Raw genomic sequence first — 23,650 nt, forward strand, 5'->3', positions numbered from 1 at the left:
CTGCTATTCCTGCACACATAGGAACTTATACCTCGGGGGAGAGGTTCTGTGAGAGGGAGGTTTTAAAACGCAGTGTCAGACCTTGGAGCTGGGATTCAGCGACTGGATGGACGGTACTGCAATGAGGCTGAAGCGCTCATAGAGGTACTCGTTGGAGGAACTGCCCTTCAGGAGAGCAAAAGGAATGAGGTACAGTTCTCCCTCCAGAACCAAGATCAACTGGCGGTGACGGCCAACGGGCCCACTGGAATGCATCAAGCCCTGAAAAGCAAAGACATAGAATTAGTATGGTCCGAAGAAGTCTCAAGGATTTGGATGCAAACTGTCATTACATTTCTAGGCAATCGTCCACCTTTAAGGCAGAGAAGCAGCATTACTTAGTCCTGGTAAATAAATTATTTCTTTGAAGATGAAAGCTTCAGCGCAGGCTTAGGTGAGAGTCAGCCCTCCTTCCGACATAGCTTCGGAGCTAACAGTTCAGCCTCTGCTGCTCTGTTCCCCTCTAGGCTGCTCCATGTTCCCAGAGACAAGATCACTTTGCAGTGTGTGCTGCAGGATGGAGACAAGGATCTAACATTTGGACTGTCGTTCTTATGAGAATTTTGATTTTAAATGATTTAATCTCCATCAGATGCAGCAACTATCTGTTTTGACATCAGAAAAACAGTTACTCGGGCTCTTCTGATCTAGAAATTCAGGGGCTTCAACAGAACAGGAAGCATATTTTCAAACAAGCAGCATTTCATGAATAATAACCTCACAAAACCTCTGTGGATCTAGTTAGATTCTTTTTGGAAGAAATATCACTCATGTTCTAACACTCTTCTGCTATTTATCAGATGTTAATCCGTTTGAAATCCGCGCTTTAGAGCAAAGTTATTTCAGCTCAGCTCCCATTTAAGAGAAGACAGAATAATCTTCTTTATTTTGTTATCAGCAGTGAGCTACTACCACAAATGGAAACACAAACTTTTAAAACATGGCATGGATGAATAAGATTAGGAAATCCTGAAGTGTGTGCACACTGAATAATCACCATCCAACAAAAAAAAAAGACTATTGTGCAGTTTGAGGGTGAATGTTACTACTTATATCAGTATGCACCCTGGTCCTAACACGATTCCTCCCTCCACTTTGCTCAGGGTCTAGCTGGAGCAGATTTCCAGACTGCACCGTGATGCACTGATAGCTAAGGATTAATTTGAGATACATTGACCCCATCTCACCACCAATCAGAGAATAACAGGAATTTGCAATTGGTCTCAAGCTTCAGCTCTCAGGCAGCAGCAAAGATGAATGAACATTATTAAGAAACAGAAGTTTCAGTCAGGTGATTTCCCCCCAAAAGGAGTTGGGAGTGAGTCAGAAATGCCAAAAAACGTCAGCTACACCAGAGAGTGTCAAACAGTAGGAAGCTGAAGAGAGACAATGAGGTGTTTTCAATGTCTTTTTGGCTTTCAAAGAGGGAAAAAAAACTGCTGAAAGATGAGAAAAATTTCATTTTAAAGGAATTAAGAACAGCTATTGACCTCTTGTTGTACCTCCTTCCCTCCTTACAGCTCTTGAGCTCGTCCTGCCCACAGACTGGAGAAGAGGATGCAGGGCCATCCCTGACACGCAGCAGCCTCAGGAGCCATCCTGTGAACCATGTCTGCTCCAGCCTGACACGCTGTTTACAACACCAGCAGCCCCAAGGGATGCTTGCCCAGCACTGGCTGTCTGTGCTGAACCAGGATGCGTGCTCTGCAGCTAAATCCACCAGCTCCCATTCAGCCTTGCCACTTTTTGCAGAGCCCAAGCTGACAAGCAGTAGCTTCCCACCAGGGAGCTGTTTTCCAGAAATGTTTGTTTGCTTTTTATTTTTATTTTTAATAAGTACTCCATTTTACCTACTGCTCCAATTCTATTGGCAACAGAACCAGAGCACCTGAGCCAGAATGACATACACCTAGCAGAATTTTGAGTTTGCATGGTTTTTTTTCCATACTTTTAACAGTCTTTCACTCTTCCTTATGTATTTGTTCCTCGGTGAGTCTGCCAAGTTTGCCAATTAGGATTAGCAATCAGGGACACACTTCCTTCATCAAAAGCATTACACTTTGGCAGCTGAGTGGAAGTGATTCTTTGTTTTCCTCTCCCAGTATATTCAGTCTCATTTGGGAAGACCAAGCTGAAGGCATCATGCCTCAGAACAACCCCCGGGCTGGCCATTTCAGCTTTCCAAGTGACAGGGAGTTTCTGTAAGCAAATCTCTACATCTAGAAGCTTACTCCTTCCATGGGTCCTATCAGTAAGTCGTAGAGTGCTCGGAGAGGGGGTTTGGTGAAGGAAGCCTGCCTCCTTGGAAGAGAAGATGTTCCATCCTTAACAGGAGACACGGTACTGCTGAACAGACTGGTCATGCTCTGACTGCTCCTGTGGGATAAAGGCAAGAGAGAGGTTAGTTTCAGAGACCAGAGGTCCACAGTAGGTTGCACTGACTTCACAACACGAACAAAGAGCCAGTCCCAGTCTGTCCAAGCAGAGCACTGCACTCTGTAAGATGCTTCACACCAGGGTTTTATTCTCCCATTCAGCTTCACACCACAATGCACAATGACAGCAATGGCACAAGATCCTCTGGCACCTCCACCTGGTGCCAGGCCTCATCACACACCAGCAATCCGAGGAGCCTGAAATGGCGTGGGTACAAAAAGTTATGGCCCCGAGGAGGAAATGAAGTTGCCCCAATCTGGTCTGTCTAATCCAGCAGCTGTGCTCCCCAGAAAGGTTATCCTTGGCATGGTGCCATGAACAACCATTTTATATGAAAAGGATAATTTTCCAGAAAGTTTTAACAGGTGGGCCCTTAAAAAAGAGGAAGGGGGGAAATGAGATGTTTTACAGTAATAGTACTACGAGGCCAGAAGTCAACCAGAGTCACCATTGGAGCTGTCTGGTAACGAAAACAACATCTCTGGCATAAAAGGCCACCCACGAGGGCCTCATTGTCCCCATGGGGCCAAAAGCACCTGATAGAGCATTCCTTGTAACCCCAGCCTACATCATGCTCTGATGCTGCTGCACAGAGAAAGCCTCCTTCCCTTCCTAATCTCCAGGAAGTGCAGCACTGTTCCAACTCTCAGATACTTTCCAGTGCCATGTGGTTTTGCCAATTTATATGACAGGAAAGCAGCTATAGCTTCCCGGACTCACGACCAACCCCTCACACCTCATCAGCACGTTAGGTGTGCTGTGGTTTAACCCAGCAGGCAGCAAAGCACCACACAGCCATTCACTCACTGCTTTACTCCAGTGGGATAGTGGAGAGAATTAGAAAAAAAAACTAAGTAGAACTCTTGAGATGTGATAAAAACTATTTAAGATGGAAAAGGAAGAAAAAAATAGTAATTGTGGTTTTATATATATGTATATTTATAAATCAAGTGATGCACAACATAACTGCTTCCCACCCACCAACCAATGCTCACCTGTACCTAAGCTGCAGCTGCTCTCCCTGAACAACTCCCCCTGTCTCTGTTCCTTGTCTCTGTTCCTCAGTTTTACCTCTTGCAGCACTGTGTTCTCCCCTCTAGAACCCTCTGCAGCAGCTGACTGAGCTGAGCACACTTTGCAGAGCAACGCTGTTTCCAGACTATCAAGCACAAGGCTTTAGAATCTGATCAGGAAATAAAAACTGTGCTATCCCAACCTGAAGGTTGGACCGGATGATCTCCAGAGGTCCCTCCCAGCCTACTGATTCTGTGATTGTCTGATGCTGTGGATCCTGTATGGCGGATTCCTCCACTATATTCCATCGAATACAGAAGCAGGGAATGGCAGGGGTATTCTGCTGCTTGCCCAGGAACCAGCCAGCAAGAAGAGCCCTGGTCCAAGCCCAACAGCTCCGACCTTCCCAGGGTGCAGCCATGTGCCAGCAGGTGGCACTCACAGCCCCGTCTTCCACCTTAAGCCACTTTCACTGACTAATTTATTGCAGGGGATAGGAGCTTGATTGCTCTAATGAGTAGAGCCCCCTTCACCTTATTTGCACAGCCAAGAAAACCTGGATTTATCCCTTCACCACTCAAATAGGATTTTTTATTAAAATAAAATCAAAGGAGTGTCATAAATCTTTCACATCCTTTGTGTGTGTGTACACAAAGGAGAGTGAGAAAATCCATAGTGGGAGGCTGACAGACATCTTTTGCAGCAGGCAGATCGAACCTGGAGCCCTCTCTCCCTTTCCTCCCAGAAGAGTACAAATGAACAGCTCTCCAGGGACCTGTACAGGGTCCACATCCCAGTGATTTCAATGTAATGAAAGAGACTTTGGAATTTTTCAGTCAAACACTTCTACAAAGCCCCAGCACTGGCTTCTGGGATGCTGCACAGCCGCAGGGCTGAGCACTTCAACCCTGCTTTTGCTGTGTTCCCTCCCCTGATTTCTGGAACAATAAATATCACTTGGAGTCTGCACAGACTGCACAGTGTAGCTTATTTACAACCCTTTGTACAAGGAAATGGTGATTTGCAGCAAGCAAAGCAAACAACAAACTGGGGCTCAGGAATGCCTGCATGTCAGTGTTAGCTCTGCTTCTTCCCTTTATCTTGAAGATGCAGAACAAAGCAGTGATCCCCTGAGAATCTCAGAGAATGGAAGAGAAAACCCTCATCACACAAGCCTTGAGCTAAGACTAATTCATCCTGTAAGCCTCTGAGGAACAAGCTTAGCAGAGGGTCAGTGTGGCTAGGCAAAGGCTGGAGTCAGAGTTTGTACTGCAGTCAGCACAGGTCTGCTCTTGTCTTGGCATCCATTAGGGCTCTGGACAAAATAAATTCCACTCGTGGCCTTGCAGAGCCATTCAGAATGGTTCAGTATAAGGCTTACTACTGCAGTGATCTGTCAGGCTTGGGACGAATGGACATCCAGACCTGGCAAGCCTGTCCAAAAAAGCTCTTTCCAACAGATGCAGCCTCATGTCCAAATTCAGCACCTTGACACAGCCACAATACCAAGCTCTGTGAAGCTCCAGAAATGTTCAGATACGAGCAATCTGTGGATGCTTTCAAGCAGCCAAAGTTATCTCCAACACCCAGTAGTTGTTGCACATCGGTGCTCTATCAGTGACATCAGCAGCTCAACTGAAATCACTGCAGTGTCCCTGCAGTGCTCCTTTCTCCTTTGAAGTCCACTTCTCCTCAGAAGTTCCTTAATTTCAACTGCCAAACCCAAGTATTCTTTCTTTCTAAGCAGTGTTGCCAAAGAAAAAAAAAAAAAATCATATTACTCTCTACTTAAAAGTCAGAATCACCAGGTTACCTGATAACAGCAGCCAGAAGGCACTCACCCAAACCAAGGGATTTCTTTCAGTCACCTGCTCATCACCAGAAATGGAGACAGGATGGCTCCAAATAGTTCCAGCATCTCTTAGGGCCTCATTTTGCCATGGGTTCTTAACAGCACGTGCAATTCCTGTGCGTGAAAGAACTTGCACTGGCCTCATGCCATGCAAACTCCCTCGAGGATCCAAAACATGTGAGCACTGCATTCAGGCCCCACATAGGAATGCAAGGCCTGCCTTGGCAGCAGGAAAGGCAAACTCTTACTCTTGGCTCCAAGCAGGCCCTACTCCTCTTTGTGCCCTGCAGCACAGAAGCCAAGGCAAACAGAGCCCATACCTTCAAGCACTGTTTGTGAGCTACAGTGTTACTTACCATCATCCAAAGCACTACAGCAGCAACAATTCACTCACCACTGACCTCCAGCTGCATGACCTCATGGCAGTATTAGCTGGCAGAAAAACAATTACACAACAGAAGGGAGCTGGAGACTGAAGCTGGAAGATCACAGTTTATACTTTGCTAACTATTCAATTCTGTTGCTGACTCAAAGTCAGAGAGCTCACAGTTTCTCATCAGAGCTCTAGACCAAGGCACAGAAATGCTGCCTGTTCCCTTTATCTTTCTTAACCTCTCTTCTATGCAGACCTTCATCATTGGTGGGGCATGCACACCCTGTAGGGTCTGTCTGTTTGAGTCTGAACTAGAAGTACTGATAGCTCACTATCACTGCAGTGGCATGACCAGATACATAAGTGGATTATAGGAAAAAAAAAGCAGCTCCCAGTTTCATGGGATGCTGTTACTCCAGCTCACAGGCTCCAGTGACTGCTCACTGCACTGCAGGCTGATTGTTTCTTTCTTTTCCAGCTGAGAAAGGTCTGGGGTACCCTGTGCTCACAATCCACGCTGGAGCACAGACCTAGCCAGAAACCCTCGGTTGCATCATGCAAGATCTCTCCATTATGGGAGTGGTGACACTGGAAAATTTCTGTTTTCAATTTTCATTTTGAATGCTTGCCTTCAACGGCAGTGTTGCAAAAGACTGAGACCTGAGCACACTGTAAGAGGTAGAAAATGAGTGGAGACTGCACAGCTAGTGCTAATTGTATGATTAGTTACAACCTGCAGAAACAAGTACTTCCACAAGAAGCGTATAAGCCAAGAGCTCCAAGTTCTCAGACAGCAGGGACAAAAACAGAGTTCCTCTGCAAGTGTTCAGCCAGTCAGAAATAGAACTTGTCCAGGAGAAGAGGAAATTAAAAGTGGCTGCCCCTCAGGACAGAGATGCCAGTTAACAATTGCTGACAAGTCCTCACTGGCTGTCACCTTTAGCAATCACTTTCATCTGGAAATGTAATGAAGATGCCACTCCCTGCTCTTCCAAACCAAGCTATTGAGCTCCTAAGTGAAATGCACAGTCCTCTCTAAGGTCTCTGCGGGTGGCCCTCTGTCTCACAAGAAAGCACAATGATGCTTTCAGTTGCTGTTTTGCCTCTTTTCTATTGAAAATTTCTATTTTTAAAGAAGGAAGCAATAGGAACCCATGCCTTTCCAGGGACTAGCAGGGCTTCTTTGTCCTTTACATGTAATATTCGAGCCTCTACAACAGAACCAAGCCTCAACAGGTCACCTATGTGTCGAGTGCCTGGTGAGCTTCCAAGTACCTCCTCCCAGGCTCAAGGCAGCACTGGATTCCCAATCCCATCAGAAGCGAGACACAAGGCTCCCTGAGAAAGGGAGAAATCCTCACTGCACCAAATGATGGAAAAGAAAAAAGACTGAAGGGAAATGTCTCTGCTCAGAAGGAGAGAAAGTGACCACTGCACATCCGAAGATGTGGACTTTATTTACAAGATAGATACTTAATGTTCCACAAGAGTCAGTGTTGTGAAGACATATCCACAGGAATGGTTACTGCAGCCATTATGGTTTGCTGTTCTGTGTGCTTGAAACAGAGGGGAATAAGTGAGACCATCAGCAGTCATCAGCTGCACTCTGAGGTCACACCAAGACAACTCATTCAAGTGCAGTGCTACATTCTCACCTGTTCAAGAGGTTGTTCCTGCTGACCATCCTCAGGAAGCCAGTTGGATCAGTCATTGAGTTCAGCTTGTTATTCATCTCCTCAAACTGCTGGTCCATGATATCTCCAGCTTCACTCTCAGTCTCACTGCTAGCACAGGCTCTGCAGAGAGAACAGCAGGGTAAAGGAGTCACTGGTGCAGGAAAGCACAACAGCATTGTGACAAATGCTCAGCTAGTTTGAGAGAAAATGGATTTCAGGCAATCTCAACCAGACGCTGAAGTCAAACTGTCCATGGATTATCCACAATACTAAAAGTACAAGATGCAAATCCCCATGCCCAGCAATGGGTAACAATTTCTGAAGCTATAGAACAATACAGAAAAGCTGAGGTTTGCAGGAAACATCAACTTTGGCCCTTGAATTGCCTAAGAACATGCGTTAGTGCATCCTTTCCACAACAACAACTCCAAGTTCAGTTTGCTCCCTACACTGGCAAAGCTCAGTACACAAAAGACAGCTGTGTTGATGCTCCTATTATACAAACAGGGAAAGAAACAGAGACAAATAATAATAATAAAAAAAAGACTCCATCATGACACAAGGACAGCAGCAACAGAGAGAGAGACAAACATTTCTAAATTCTGCATTTCCTGATGTTAACACCTAAATTACCATCTCTGTCAAAACAACAATAGCAGTTATTTCTTGCAAAGACAGAAAGCAAACACACTACTATACATATGTTTTTAGCAACTCCTTCCTTTAATTAAATAAATTGCATGTCATCTGGTGCATTGCCAGCCTTGGAATTTGTACACTTAAGCTAAACCCGTTTTCCTGCCTGCTAAAGCTGTCCTGCATCTCACTTCTCTTTCTTTTCGGTGGGTTCCTGACATCTTGCAGCCTTTCTGCAAGGACGTGTTTTCCAATAATAACCACATAAATCAAATTAAGGTAAAACACAGCACAGGCAACTCCATATGTTGCTGTATGGACAACAAGATATCTTGTAAATATACTTCCAGGTCAATGTGATCTCATAACCTGAGCGAACAAGCTCTGACAAAAGCCAATCACTTGAACGCTGGCACTGGGCAGCTGAACAACAGCCAGAGGAGGGAAGAAAGAACGTGGAGAGGAAGAAAAGTCTGTCAACAGCTGTCTCCTGCACGTTCTTCCTCCAGCTGCAGGCATGCACAGTCTTGAGTCCTGGCACGGTTTTAAGTATTACAATGAATATTTGGAGCTCTTAGAAGAGGCAAAAATCTTGAGTTCATGAACCTAGGAGAGCAGGCCACAAGCTCCCCTAGAAGAGAAAGACATCTGTCCCAGCACAAGTTCAAGCAGGCACCAAACTCTCTCACACTTCATTTTTTGCAGGTATGCGTTACTTGTCAGCTTAATAAGACCAGCAGTGATGAACACTTTTCAGCACAAAGCCAAGACTGCAGTGTAGAACCTAAAACCACCAGAGCAAAATCCTGATGATGCAGACCATGACAGCTTTCCTTCCTCACCAGGAGCAAAAAATAGGAAGACATGCCACCATGGTGCAGTTACTACTGCTTCTGGTTTCAGACTGTTTCAATACTAGGAGTTGTCCACAAATTCGTCTCAGCAGTTTGTCTTGTTTACAGAACTCAGCTGACACAACCCAAACAATTCCCTTGTGAAGTTGCTGTGTGATTTCAGAAAACAGCAACCTCACACTGCACTGAGGACAGAGAGGGTCAGAGTTTAACCTTAACCTGACAGCTCCCTGTGCCAGAGCCACCATTTTGCTAACAGCAGCAGCCCACCTGCTCATGCTCAAACTCTGTTATAGATACCGTCAGTATCTCAGTAACACAAAGGTCCATATGAGCACAATTCTGCATCCTTGAAACCCTCCTTTCACTGAATCACTACAGCCCATCCTTCCCCAATGGCAGTATCTTCCTGACTCCAACGCTGCACTCAGAGGGACAGAAGCAAAAACCACGTTCTCCACAAGCTTTCAGAATAGTAGAATATAATTCTTCAAATAATTTTATCTCTCATATCATCACTTTGGGATAGTCAGTGCTGTGGTCACAACATTTATACACAGCACTAGAACTAATAGAAAGGATGAGAAAATCACTGTGCAACTAACACAAAGGAACAAAACCCCTTTATCCATCTCCTAGCTGCAGAGCTACATAAACCACACAGATCACTCTGACATTTCTTCCCTCCTTGGAGAACAAGGCAACGAAGCAGAGAAAATGGCTCAAATATGTTTTCCTCTAGATACATGTTGTCCATCTCAATTCAGACATCTCTTCTGTCTTTCTCATAGCAATCAACTTCCTTTTCTTGTCTGGGATACCAATGCATGGTTTATTTTAGGTTTCCCTATTTTGGGGTTTAGTTTAATTTCCTTCTCCTCTGCCATTTTTCCAGGGCAAATACAGCCACAAATCTGCTTGTGTTCTGCCATCTGTATCTCTCAAGAAAATGGCATGGATTATGGACTGCTAGGTTCTACTGCTCTGGTGTCACAAAGATTTGGATTGTCTTCCTTCTGTCACTTTGTGAAGACCTGAGGACAGTACAGATTAGTTTTCAAGAGATTAAGTGAATTTCAGTGGTAACAGAGGTGCTTAAAGTAATCTCAAAGGGTTGCAGAAACCCACAGGCGATTTGCAAGAGAGGTGGAGCAAGAGTTTGGCAGTTTCCTGGGCACATTTCCAATGTAAGGTGGGGAAAAAAAAGCACCTTATGTCTTTTAGAAGACCGATACATAGAATTTTGTTGTCACTGTAACAAAAAATCACCCCCTGCTGCAGCTCTCAGTTCTCAGACTTCTCAGCCCATTAGCTGAGAATGTTACAAAGTGCCTCCTGCTGAGAGAGCAAGAATCAGGGCCATCTCCAGCTTACCGGGTATAGTAGGAATCCACACCCAGAGCCTCCCGCACGCTTGAGATGTACTGTTCTAGTGCAGAGTTTGTTACTGTTTGCAGGGTCACGCTGTTGGCTTCATGGAATTCCCCGGCATTTTCTGTCAAGCTGTCACCCAGGTAATACTCATGGAATTTCAGAATACCTGCAAGGAACAGGAATTGTGAGATTATTTCCACAGGGAAAGAAGAGCACTGCCAGCAGCTGCCCAGGAAAGTGGCACAGTCTTCAACGTTTGCCATTTCCAGCACCACTGGTGCAAAGCTCTCTGTGCTGTGTCTCCACAGAGCATTTCCAGCCCTCCTGTATTCCAATTTGGTTTTTAAAATCTAGCTTTGTACTTTGCAGATGATAGCTCAAAGGCACAAAGGCAGAGTAGTGCTTTTATGAGGTATTCAGAATGCATTTGCTTTTGCAGCAGTCTTACATGAATTATAAAACAGATCGTTCATGGAAGCATCTACCAGCCCAAGTCACATTTCAACAGCTGTCTTTGAAAAATGCCTAGTAATAGTCTCTGATCACATATATTGAACACACTAGGCTCAAATGCTGAACAGAAATATTATTACTACAGCAGTCACACAAAGGCTTTTCCCTTCACTTTTATCCACGAAAGTATGCTATACACAAAAAAAGAAATACAGATTAAAATATAGTAAATTATTAAAAGTTAACATTTCACAGTGAATAAATAATACAAAGAACAATTGCTGTTTTGGTAAGAATTCAGCTACTACTCCACATAAAGCCTTCTTCCCCTCAGACTGGCATAATTTTCCTGATACAATTAATTCTACAGTACCACAGACTGTGATCAGCAGTGAAAGGCTGCTCTGGATGCCCTGTTTGTATTGACAGCAAAGATCAATTAGCGAGAGCGGGGGAATAATGGTAAAGCAGCTCCTTCTGTAGGAACAGAGAATCAGTGAAGAGGCTCTAAGGACACGGTTTCAGTGGGATAAGAGGATCATGGGCTGCCACTCTCTGCCAGTACTAATAAGATGAGGAGGGGTCAAGTCACTACTGAAGAGCTTCCCAGCAAAGCTGTTCAGGAGGAAACCTGCATGTTGGAATTCAAAGCATCACTGTCCCTCTCCTTCTTTATACCTGACAGTGCATTCAATAGGGCAGTCACAAATCCATGTACTGGAGAGTGCAGCTGCCCTTCTACAGGATCAGCTGGGCAAGGAGGAGACTGGCTATGAGGCTGATGTACTTCTGATACTTGCAAATTTATTACACTCAGCTTAATCTCAATACTGTAGACTTACTGCCATTTTATTCTGCAAAATACAGAACTAATGAGCCAGCTAGTGATTGGGTGCACAGCACGATGACATCATCCTAAACTTACACAGGCAATACTGCAAAACACCCCCAAGAGAAGTATCTTCCAATCACAGCCATTCCATCTGAAATCAGGCATGTATAAATGTCTGCTTACCTTCCCAAAGCATTTTTGATGCAATCTAAATAATGCTTTTTATCTCTTCAGCTTTGTTATGGTGAAAGGCTGCAATTATTAAATTATATCCAGAAAGAACTCATGAAAATTTAGTCATCGCTTTTATTAGATAATGAAAAACAGCTGCCTGCAAAAAAAGCAACCCTCTTCAAATTAATCCTCCTTGCTTCTCTGTGATAAGCATTTCCACATTTCTTTAAGTGGAATTCAGAGGATCAGGCAGTTCAATGGAGTATCAAGAAGCGGGGACACCCTTCTGTTTTCTGCAATCCACTTCAGTGGATAAATGTCAAAAGCTTTTGAAAGGCTAAAGCACAGAAATATAATTAAAGTAGGCGTTCTTATGCATAGAAGATTCTCACAGAGCCAACAGATTTGGAATCTCATTACTGCTCTGCTCTGCCAGGTGGGAAAAACATTCAGACTGGAGATAGGAAAATGGAAATATTAAACATCTGAAATATTTCCATTCCCAGGTCAATGTCAAAACCCTGAATAAGCACTTCCATGTCATTATTGCTGTGGTTATGCCACTGTTTCCAGCTCCTGGGTTCTAGAATCTGTGGTACCAGATTCATTCCTAGCTGCAAATGGTACAATTTTCATTTTATAAGGTTTGTTCATAGGCTCTCACCTTCAAAAAGCACCTCACCTGCCCCAGGAGCCAGCAGCCAGCTGTACAGGTAGCCTGCAGCTAGTGAGTAGTAGAGAACAAGTCCCCTCTGGCCATTCACTGTCTCCAAGACCTGGTCAATGGTCACTGGAGAGTAGGGATCAGAGTCCTGCTGCCCAGTCTGGCGTTCCACAAGCAGGTCAGCAAATGCCCTCGTTCGTCCCCTCTCTGCTACTGCCAAAGCTTCATCATGGTGACCTGAAAAGACAAAGTCGCCTCTCAGATGTGACATCAACACAATTTGCAGCATGGTGCAGAAACAGGAACAGCTGCTATCTCAATTGGAACAAAAACCTGCAGAAACATATCACAGCACTTATTTCTGGAAGGAGTAGTCACTACACTGGTATGCAGTCCCACAGATCATCTTGGCTGCAAGAGCTAACACGATATATGGGGAAATGAGTCAGAGAAAAGAGAATGAATGGAGAAAGCATGGAAGAGAATCCATAGGTGCCTGAAATCCAAAGCTGGAAACACCTTTTCTTGTCCTGGCAAATAAATGCAGTGCTGTGCTGCATCAGACAGATGATAGGTGAAGGCTGTATCATGAACTGCCTCCCTGCACCTTCAGTCCAGCTCCGCATGAGACTGGAGTTCAGCTGATGGTATCTCTTACCGAGGCTGACAAGTACTCGCTGCAGGGCCTGGTAGGAAGATGTCTGCAGGTCGAAGAGTGACAGCTTGTAATCTGTGCTCAGCTGCACCTCATGGCGGATGGTTTCAAACAGTGCCGAGGCCCGATAGAGCTGGGAGGGAAAACAGCCACGGTGACACCCTGACAGATACAACAGACAGCACCGGTGGGAGAGCAGGATCCAAGGTCATCACACCCCTAGGCAGCCCCTCAGGGGGTCAGCATCCCTGGCAGAGGGCAGGTGACCTGGGAGGAAGGCACATGGGCCTGAGAGTACTATGGCATGGCACACCTTACCCCAGGATGAACCAGACAATTTCACCCCCAGGGACAGAATTGACCACCGGGCTCAGAGGACAACAGCCTGCAAGCACAGGGCAGACCATAGAATACCTGGTGCTGAGACTCCTCCAGGTTCCCACTTGCCCAGAGGGAGAGGCCGAGGCCATGGCGGATTTTGGCCTCATCTTCTCTGCGTCCCAGCTGCTCCGCCAGCCTCAGTCCTGAAAAGAAGTCAGAATGAGAGGGAGCCGCAGAGGAGGAGTCACTTTGGCAGCTAGGTAGAGTATTTCTTCTGCCTCTTCTGCTGGGAACTGCTGGCTCAGGTTAGGCCTATGCCTCCAGGGTACCCAGGACAGGCAGACAGCAGCAAAGCAGAGCAGTGAGATGTCAACTGTGGGAGTGCTGGGCAGCAGCTGTTTACAATCCAGTCAATACCAGCACAAGATGTGCCTAAGCAGAGTAGACGTTTCCATGGACCAAGATCCAACCCCATGTGAAGTTAAATTTAAGTCCCCTGAAACACACACACTATGCTCCTACCAGGAAATCTGACATAAACCTTAACAGTCACTTAATCAAAATCACATTATGCTACCAAACATTGCAAGAGAAGAGGCCTCTTGCCACATCGCTTGTTTGTTTCCCAGCAGCTTTCCCAGCTTCCTGCTAGGCTCCAGATGGTTTGGAGGAGGACAGGAGCCTGGCATAAGCAACTTGGAGCTTGTTTCACTTCCAGTAGCACCTTCTTGTCTGCTCCCTTCTATCATACTCCAAGTCTCCCACCTCCATGGGCCCAGCTGCCAGCAAGGATACCTCCTCTCATACACCTAACATTTCCCACAAACTGGAGACGGGAAGCCCTGGCTGTGACCATGCAAGCTCAGCAACAACCATTATTTCCAGGTTTTTCAGGAATTCACATCACACCAGGAGATGGAGCAGACAGACATACATATATAAAGACGCTCACTAGGCACACTTGGAATTCAAGTTCAGAGTTGAATGGAAGGCTCTGACTGACATGGTGTGCTTTACAGAACAACCTACTGGGGCAGCTATTCAACAGGATGCTCAACAGGAACTATGGATATCCGCAATAGCTTTAGCATTGAATGTCACTGACAAACATCCCGTTAGTGCCACATTCATAGCACCTCACTTCCCTTCACATCTTCAGGCCTTCCTCCCATTCCCATGTACCTATCACAAAATGGCGTGTTGAACAATTCAGCCTCTTACCTTCCTGCAAGTACATCACAGCCTGAGAGTAATTCTGCAAGGCATGATGCGTCCTCCCCAGACTGCTGTAGGACAGAGTCTTGGCTACAAGATCGTTCATTTGTGCTGCAATACTGAGATGCTGCTCCTGATACACTACTGCCCTTTCATAGGTGCCCAAGGACTCATAGGTCAGGCCCAAGTTCCCATAGGCTCGGCCTTGGCAAGTAGGGTTGTTGGTTTCTTCTGCAATCTGCAGGTCCAGCTGGTGATACTGCAGGGCTGTGTCGTACTCTCCCATCTGTTGGTAGACCCCACCAAGACCGCAGGCAGCGTCACTCTCCAGAGCACGGTCCTTCATCTCACGAGCAATGTTCAGCTGGCGTTCCAGGCACGAGATGGCTTGCTCGTAGTTCCCCAGCTGGCTGTGCAGGCTCCCCAGCTCACCGTAGGCCTGGGCTTTGTTAAATGCCTCCCCTAGCTCGTGTGCCACCACAAGCCTCTTCTCAAAGCACACCAGAGCCTGCTGCAAACTTCCCATAGCTCTAAAAAGGAAGAAAACAGCATTTATTTTGTCAATATTTTCTTGAACTAAAACACTTTGTCATTTCCTCTCAAGGTCACCTCACATTTTTCAGGCAGAGACAAACATTTCTCCCCCAGGAGTTGTGCCCAGCACTTTTGAATCAACATCCTTCCTCTGCTGTCCTCCAAATCTCTAGTTCGAAGGACTTAGCAACCTCAGTTCCATTATCTGAGCCAGCAGCACTGACCAAACCATTTCCTTCCCAGCATCCAGAGGACCTTGTTACCTGATCCTACACCCCATATCCCTGTGCACGTGTACAATGGTCACACAAACACATCCCTCTAATAACACAGTGCAGCAATTTGCACTCGCCTAGACACCAACCTGTCTTGCCCTCTGCCACACTTACACAGCCCCCAACTGCTGGCCAGGCTCCTTTTCACCCCCCTGTCTGCATGCATACTTCAGCCCCACAGCACGCATCTCCCATTTCCTCACTCTCAGGTCTACTCCCATTCCCACATGCTCCCTAATTACACGCACTCTTCCCCACTCTCTGTTTCATGCTGGCATGCACCCATAGTCTGCCTGCTCGCATTTCAGATGCAGCTCATCCTCCTCTCCTCTGGTGCACCCACACTTCCCTGACACAAAGATGCCTTTCTAGGTACTCCAATGCACTGCATTCCACTGTCTGTTACGATAACATGCAGCAATCCTCACCTGTGCCCGTTGCCCAGGCCTCGGTAGGCCTTTGCCTGATCTTGCATGCGGTTCAAGCTTTGTGCAACAGACAGATACTGTTCATAATACTTTATCGCTTCCTCAAAATCCCCCAGAGCTTCATAACAATCCCCCAGGTTCCCATATGCTCGACCCCGATCTAACACAGATTCATTTCCACTGAGCTGCTGCAGCATGGCCAGCTGCTGCTCGAAGTAGCCAATAGCTTCCTCCATGACGTTCATGTTCATCTTGGTGATGCCCATGTTGCCATAGACTTGGGCTTCTATGCTGGGGTCCTTCAACTTCTGCCCAAGCTCCAATTGTTCTTCGTAGCACTTGAAGGCCATGGTGTACTTCCCAAGTGACATGTACACTGCAGCAAGGTGACCGTGTGCTCTGCATTCTCCTGGCATATCTCCCAGCTCCTGGTACACCTCCAGCTCCTGCGTATGGTAACCTAAAGCCTTGTCACACTTCTGTATCATTCTGTATGCAGAGCCCAGGGCTGCATAGGCACTGGCTTCCAGTCTCCTGTCTTTAACATGATGGGCTAAGCTCAACTGTTGCTCATAAAATTTTATTGCACCATTTACGTCTTTTTTACAGACAAAAATATCCCCCAAGTTCCCCAGAGCTCGGAATTTGGCCTGGGAATTGTTCAGAGACTGGGCCAGGGACAACAGGTACTTCTGACACTCCTCTGCTTTGTTGAAGTCCATCAAGGCTTTGAAGGCCAGGCCCAAGTTGCAATACGCTTTGGCTTGGCTCAGCTTGTCATGGAGATCCTTTGCTAATGCAAGGTCCTGCTCATAGTACTTAACGGCCTCTTCGTAGTTCCCGAGGCAGTAGTGGGCATAACCAAGATTATGGCAAACCTTTCCCTCCCCTTCCATGTCCTGCAGCTCTGGGGACAGGCGCAGGTACTGCTCGTAGTAAGGGGCTGCCTGCACGTACTCTCCTCGTGAGCAGTGGAAGTTGCCCAAATTGCTGAGAGCCCGTGCTTCACTTTGGATGTCTCGCAGCTCCCGGGCAATGTTGAGATGGTTTTGGTAGTGCTGCAGAGCACGATCATGGGCACCCAGTGCTTGATAGGCGACTGCCAAGTTCCCATGTGTAGATGCTTGAGAGGCCCGGTCGTTAACTTCCATAGAGATCTGCAGCTCCTGCCGATGGTACTTAACAGCCTGGTCATACACACCCAGAGCGTTATAAGCATTGCCCATATTACCATAGGCCCGGCCCTGGGCTGCGTAATCGCTGAGCTCCTGGGCTATAGACAGATGTGTCTTGTGCAGCCGCAGTGCAGTGTCATAGTCACCTTTCATCTGGTGAATGATTCCTGAAAAATAACAGAAACAGGGTCAATAAAAACACTGTGACATGGTAACCCTTCTGCAGCAGCTCACATCGCCAGAGCTGCTCTACAGCTTGGCCTTTGGCAGTCTGTGGCCAGCACAGTGCTGGTCTAGGAAACCCAGCCTATGACGAGCTACTTCTTATTTAAGAGAAAGAAAGCAGAGAAGACGACGAATTTTATGAAACTTTTTGAGTGGTGCCTTGGGCCCACAGGAAGTGAATGCTACAGTGAAATGTATTGAAACCCAGAGAAGAAGCACTGCCTACACTGGGAATGATAGGATTAATGTGCAGAGGGGCTGGAAAACATTGTGTATCACAGCAACAAGAACGGGGTCATGAAATTCAACAGTAAGAAATGCAAAGATACAAACTTGAAGAATAATAGCAAGAATTTCCACTACAAGGGCAGGGAATCGTCACTTGGAAACAAGAAGAGGATAAACTATCCATTGAATTGTTGCATTTCCAGTCAAGAAAGACAAATGCAATTCCTGTTTTTGACCATAAGTGCTGAACTTGCTTTGTTCATGATCATGGTATTAGTATTACATGGCATGTGTGATAACAGATTAAATTCAACACCCCAGGATGCATCTTCCACTTCTCTTCAATTCCCTTGGTAACTCAGAGCTCCTGCGGCTTTTCTGGGAGAGTGACTGGGGATGGCAGTGATCATGCATGGGCCAAGGAACTACACTACATACATGGACATACATCCCTTGGTAAGGCATGCACTGCCATGACAACACACTGCTCATCTCTGCACTGCAGCTTGCCTTGCCACAGTGCTGCACAGCACAACCTCCTCACCTTCCCAAACACACCATCAAACCACAAAATCACCAACATCCTCGCCTGAAGTTGCTGCAGGACGTGAGTGAATTCAACAGCAAGACTCATTATTGAAAGCACATTCAAAGATCATTTCCTTATGCATCACCCTGTATTATTAATCCCAAGCGTGTCACGGTGAGGAATAAAACAGCAACAGCCTTAATTGTCCCCAAACAGAGGAATGTGAAACGCTGAGGTTGCTCTTGGAAAAAGAGGAACGTGGTAAAGACACCCCACACCATCTCCTGGTACATCTCCATCATTTTCCAGGGGTAATTAATTACAAAGGATGGCCCAGCAAGGAAAGCTTCTGATCTAGACTCCAAAACCACCACCTACCAAATCCATTATTTGCACACTTCTCAACGGAAAAAAAGACGGATAGGGGATGAAGCCTTCTAAACATTTTAGTCAGCCTCTTTACTGCCAAGATGGAGAAGAAAACACTTCCACTTTGTCCTACAGAGTGCTTGAGGATTTGAAATGATTACTAGTTCAATTAGACCAAATTTTCTATAATCTCCTTCACTTACAAGTAAAGTAAGGTCCTAGAGATAAAATAAGGCACATCGCCTCTACCTTAATACAGACAGCCATCCAACTATGAGTAGCAAGGACGTAAAAGAGAGGCACTGAAGTTCTCTCATAACTGCAAATAGATGCTAAGCACCTGGGGGCAGACTTTAAACCGTGTTTTATTAATAATCTGAAGAGCCTTCTCTGCATCACAACAGGACTGTTAAGTGCTGCAGAAGCTGAAAAGCCAGCTCTCAGCATGGAGCCCTGGCATTTGGAAACACCATCTGCTTTGCAAAGGTTGACAATCTCAGACTTCTGGTTAAACTCCAAATCTCCTTGTTGTGAAGGGCTTGATAACTTGTGACTCGCCCTCAGTCCATTACCTTCTGCTTACCGAGTCACAGAGTGCATTACATCTCCCCACAGAGCACTGCAGCAGCTGGGCTATGTTATATTCTGGGTCCGTCCCGCTCAGCATTAGATAGTGCACTTAAGAGAGCTTTCCATCTAAATCAGTGAAATGCAAACAGAAAATTCTGTTGCTTCAGCAAAGAGGCCAACTCTAACATTCTGGCTTGGAAACACACATTTAGATACATTTTTTTGCCTGTCAGCATGGTTATTTTGATGAGGCTTTGTTTTGCATGTGGATTAGATGAAGAAGACAATTAAGACTCGACTTTTTAATTGGCACTGGATGCATTTCAACAACAGTAATAGACTTTCTCTACAAGAACTGCGTGCTCCCTTTTTCCAGCGTAACTTAACTCTGATAGAGAGGACACAGAAAAATATCCAAATAACAGCTGAAACGTGAGATCCTGTACTCAGAAGCTAGAAAACTATTTTAATACAAAGTGTAGAGTGGCTGAGTCAGCATACCAACCTAAAGTTATACTTAGGTCTAAATCCAAACAAGAAAAACATTATCTGCAGCACCAAAATACTTTTTTTTAAAGAAAATTTTCTGGAATTGCATGTTGAAACTATTGCTAAATCCAAAGCTACTGTAAGAATAATAATCACATTAAGATGAACTTTCTAGTCCCGACTTCACTGGTTTCAAGCCAGCAACATTGCAAGAGAATTAAAAATGCAAGTGAGTACCCCTGGAGGCCAAGGAACAAGAGCAAGTTGCTTCCTTCTGTGGTAGCACTTAGTTTTGTTCTGGGATAAAGCAACATCACTGCTGTAGTATCAGCAGTCGCAGGGAACTGCTGAACCCATCTCCTCTCAATGTTTCTGCATCTGTTTTTATTTTTTGTGGTGCTGAGTAACAGAGCCAGACTACACTGAGCACAGATGCAGCTGAAGGAACACCACTGAACTCAAATGAAGCTCCTTCCTCTAGTGATGGTCTGCCCAATGGCAACAGGCTCACAGAGATGGGAAACAACTCAGGCAGCCCAAGACCGTTCACCAAACAGACATAGGGAGGAAAAGCAAAACCATGAGACTGCTTCCATTTTCCAAGACTTCATTCCCTTAGTTTTCTGGATTTGCTCAGAAGGAACTGTGGCAATTCTCCAGAAAGCTGTGCTCGGAGAGGAGGCACACGAAATCCTTTCTGAACTTGGGAGGTTTGCTGCTTAGAACTGGCCCATTCCCATTCTGAGGAGCTCATAGCTGAACACAGCTGTGACTCTACACATCTGCCCGGACGAACCCCGCAATGGCAGCAGAGATGGGCGATGAGGTTTGTGGTTGGTGAGAGCACCTACCTTGTATTCGGCAAGCACTTGCACAGAAGTTAGGGGAATCCAGATGCAAAGCTTTATCCACTCCAGGCCTCCTGGCTGCTCTGTCCCACTAACGGAAACAGCAGCAATGCTCAGGGCTCTGTAAGGCTAAGCACCTCACCGGAACTTGTGCCTCAAACCTATTCTGTCTCACACATTTTCCCTAATTTCTGTTAAGAAGTTGACTCCCAACAGTAATCAGAAAGCTAAGGCTGATGCATTTTCTACAGTTCATCTTATCTTCTTCATTCAGCTCTCGAAGAGTCAGCTATTATGAGAAATTAAGTAATTCATCAAGCCCTTTTCAATTACCTGCTGCTGATAACATCAAAGTACAATTAGCATCTACAAACGAACCAAGTGCCAACTGCCAGGCAGAAACAGAAGCTAATTTACAGTGTGGGGAGGCCTCCAAGAGCTGAGATTCAGGGGCTGCCAGCAAACATGTATTTTGTCATACCCACAACAGCCCTGTTCTGCCACTCCCCACAGCCACGTACGTCCAGCTGAGCTGTGCAGTCAGAACACATCCCAACAACAGCTGCAGTGACAGCAGCACAGACTCCCACATCTCACAGCCAGAGATGCAAACACATCTTTGTTCGCTTCCACATCTGGCACTGTGAAAGAGGAGGAATGGACTTCGCTTTGATGTAATTCAACCCTTCTCAGCCTGCCAGTAAGATACTGATGGCTGTCCTTAGAAGAACATATTATTCTACACTCCGTTATTTTAATGTGTACATTCTGAACACAAACTTAGTTAGGATTTGATCCATGTGTCACCCAAGATAGAATGCAGCAAGCTGACAAGCTCCAAAATTAACGGCTGGATAATAAACTGCATTCTTGCTTCTTGCCTTGGTGCAAAACTTATGTTTCTTTCTGACACCTCAATAGCTCTTCAAAAGCACGCATTCTCAATTGCCTTCTGTCATGACCTTGTACATTCTGGTGCCTTCTGAGTGGCTGAATAATTTAACATGGGACACATTACACTGGCACACAATCTGCCAAGTGCCTGTTTATTTTATGAAGATAGTCTGGTGGAGTTGGTATAGCTAAGAAGATAGCACACAGCAAGCCTCCTGGGTCCTGGCAGCAGCTCCAACAGTTGCTGCATTCCTTGACCAACTTTGCTCCACATCAGGGCCTTACCTAAATTGGAGGAGGCTCTGCCTTCAGCAGCTCGGTCCTGCAGGCTCTCAGCGATGTGCAACTGCTCCTCGTGGTACTGCTTAGCCCTCTCCAGGTCCTGCATGCATCTAGCTGCATGGCCTAAGCCCGCATAAGCTCGCATCTCAATGGCTTTCTCAGCCAGCTCCTGGGCCAACTCCAGCACATAGTTGTGGTAGGACATGGCTTTGTCGAAGTTCCTCCGGTAGTGGTAAGCACTGCCCAGGTTGCTGTAAGCTCGGGCTTCCTCCCTCTTATTCCCCAGCTCCTTGGCGATTTTAAGATGTTGTTCATGGCACTGCACTGCATTTTCAAAATCCCCCATTGCAATATACACCGCTCCCATGTTGCCCAGCTCCCGTGCCTCAGACAGCTCATCTTTGGATTGCTTTGCAAGGAGGACACACTGCTTGTGGCTCGCCAGTGCATTTGGGTAGTCCCCGATGGCTGTGTACACATGGCCCAGACTGCTCAGTGCTGCGGATGCTGCCTGCAGGGATAAAAGAGAAGAAGTAAGTACAAGTCCTCATAAAAACAAGTCTGATGGCCTCAGTCCCAGAAATCAGCCACAAAGGGCCATTCTGGAGAAAACTTGTGACTACCAGCTGGAAATCCGCTCTCTGCAGTTCTACACGCATCAGGGCAGTTCAGGTGGAGGCAGCAGTAATGGAGAGAGAGCAGTGCTGAGATTATCTCTTTTCTCTGAAACACACACAGTGTGTGCATATCTGGGTAAAGGGGAAGGGCGGCACTCCTGAAAGAAACAGAGAAAGTGAGAGCAGACAAACGCTTGCCCTGCTCCCCCCTGCATACAATGAGCTCATGTCGACATGACGGACTCCTCACACCCTGCAGGCTGGTGCCAAAGAGCATCGTGCACAGAGACCAGCAGCAGGATGTGTGACATGGCGGAACCATGAGGCGTGCTGAGCCCACAGGAGGACTCCCTGCTCTCCTCTTCTCAGGCTGAACAGCCCCTGAATACAGCTGCTGGAAACTTGCACATCTGCAGCCAGCACTCAGCAGAGAGAAGGCCTTTGTTGCTCATCGTGGAAAACCAGTAGGCCAGAGGACGCTCACCAACATTTTCACATTTGTTTGGCCAATCACACCATGCTCAAAAGAACATTTATATTGTGCAGTAAAACAGGGTCCTTCTACCACAGCACTGTTTGTTACTCAGCCCCAACAACCTTGGGACTGCTGCACAGGCAACAGGACTTCAGCAGCTGGAGCCCCTGTCCTCTGGGAATACCTTAAAATAAATGCAGTTATTTGGAAACCTTAGCACTGAGAAACAGCTGTATCCAACAAGACAAATTAGAAAGAAACAGACTGTTGATCACTGCACCTATCAGGACATGGGCTGACGGCAGGGCAAGGAGTTAAGAGCAGGGACACATTTCTGCTGCTCAGTGCCTATTTGCTACCTCAGCAAGGCTGCTCACTCCAAATCCCTGACCCAGAGTGCTTCGCAGTCCCCTACATATGCATTTCCTTTGCTACCCAGCTGCTGCTGCAACCCAGTTCCACAATAACCATCTTTTCAAACACCTTCAGAAAGGAACAGTCAAGGTGAGACTGCACAAGGACCATTCTCACCTTGTCACGGCACGCGAGCATAGGAAAGCCTCAGTCCACCCTTCCACCTGAGATGCAGCATCTCATGACGCTGTCCTTACAATTTAAGATGAGATAACCTGGTGCTGCCAATGAAGAGACATTCTCACCCTCTTCCTATCTTTGCTTATGCACTCCCAGCAGCATCAATAGAGCAATGTTTCCAGACTGAGGAGCTGTAAAACAATACGCTGATTCAAATTAACAGGGGTTCATCTTTTCTCATACAAGAACCTGAGGTGACAGATTAGCTATTAAACACAGCATCTAAGTCAGGAGATACAACACCATAGGGAAGCTCCCTGTTGGCCAGCTCACAAACAGCCAAGCTGCATCTGTTTTCCCAGAGGCACTTTTTCAGGCAGCTTAATTATAACAGAAGAGCTGCCGGCATTCAAAACGCTGTGATTATTATTTTTTTCTTTCCCCAAAACCAAAACATTGCACAGAGCCCTGCACACGCCTTAAGGTACACAGGAGTCCCCTGACCTTGCTGGTGAGCAACACACACTCTTCATTGCACAGAGCAAACTGCTGGGCTACTCAGGGCACAGCTAAATCCCAGCACAACGCAACCCCAGGGAGAAGTGACCCA

The 23,650-nt window shown here is 46.2% G+C and overlaps 1 protein-coding gene across 2 annotated transcripts in view; it reads right to left on the reverse strand.

Moving 5' to 3' along the window:
- TTC28 (tetratricopeptide repeat domain 28) overlaps positions 1-23,650 on the reverse strand; it is a 126,483-nt gene that overhangs the window by 14,369 nt on the left and 88,464 nt on the right. For both annotated transcript variants that reach the window (XM_085238228.1, XM_085238229.1), the window contains 10 exons: positions 21,418-21,925; positions 15,806-17,147; positions 14,575-15,098; positions 13,447-13,556; positions 13,036-13,165; positions 12,396-12,614; positions 10,255-10,420; positions 7,370-7,510; positions 2,271-2,415; positions 82-261 (listed from right to left, as the gene is read on the reverse strand). In XM_085238228.1, coding sequence (XP_085094354.1) covers positions 82-261; positions 2,271-2,415; positions 7,370-7,510; positions 10,255-10,420; positions 12,396-12,614; positions 13,036-13,165; positions 13,447-13,556; positions 14,575-15,098; positions 15,806-17,147; positions 21,418-21,925 — 3,465 coding nt within the window. The remainder of the gene's footprint in view (positions 1-81; positions 262-2,270; positions 2,416-7,369; positions 7,511-10,254; positions 10,421-12,395; positions 12,615-13,035; positions 13,166-13,446; positions 13,557-14,574; positions 15,099-15,805; positions 17,148-21,417; positions 21,926-23,650) is intronic.

The sequence above is a fragment of the Meleagris gallopavo genome, chromosome 17, assembly GCF_905368555.1.
Source record: "Meleagris gallopavo chromosome 17, MGAL_WU_HG_1.1, whole genome shotgun sequence".
NCBI classification, from domain to species: domain Eukaryota; kingdom Metazoa; phylum Chordata; class Aves; order Galliformes; family Phasianidae; genus Meleagris; species Meleagris gallopavo.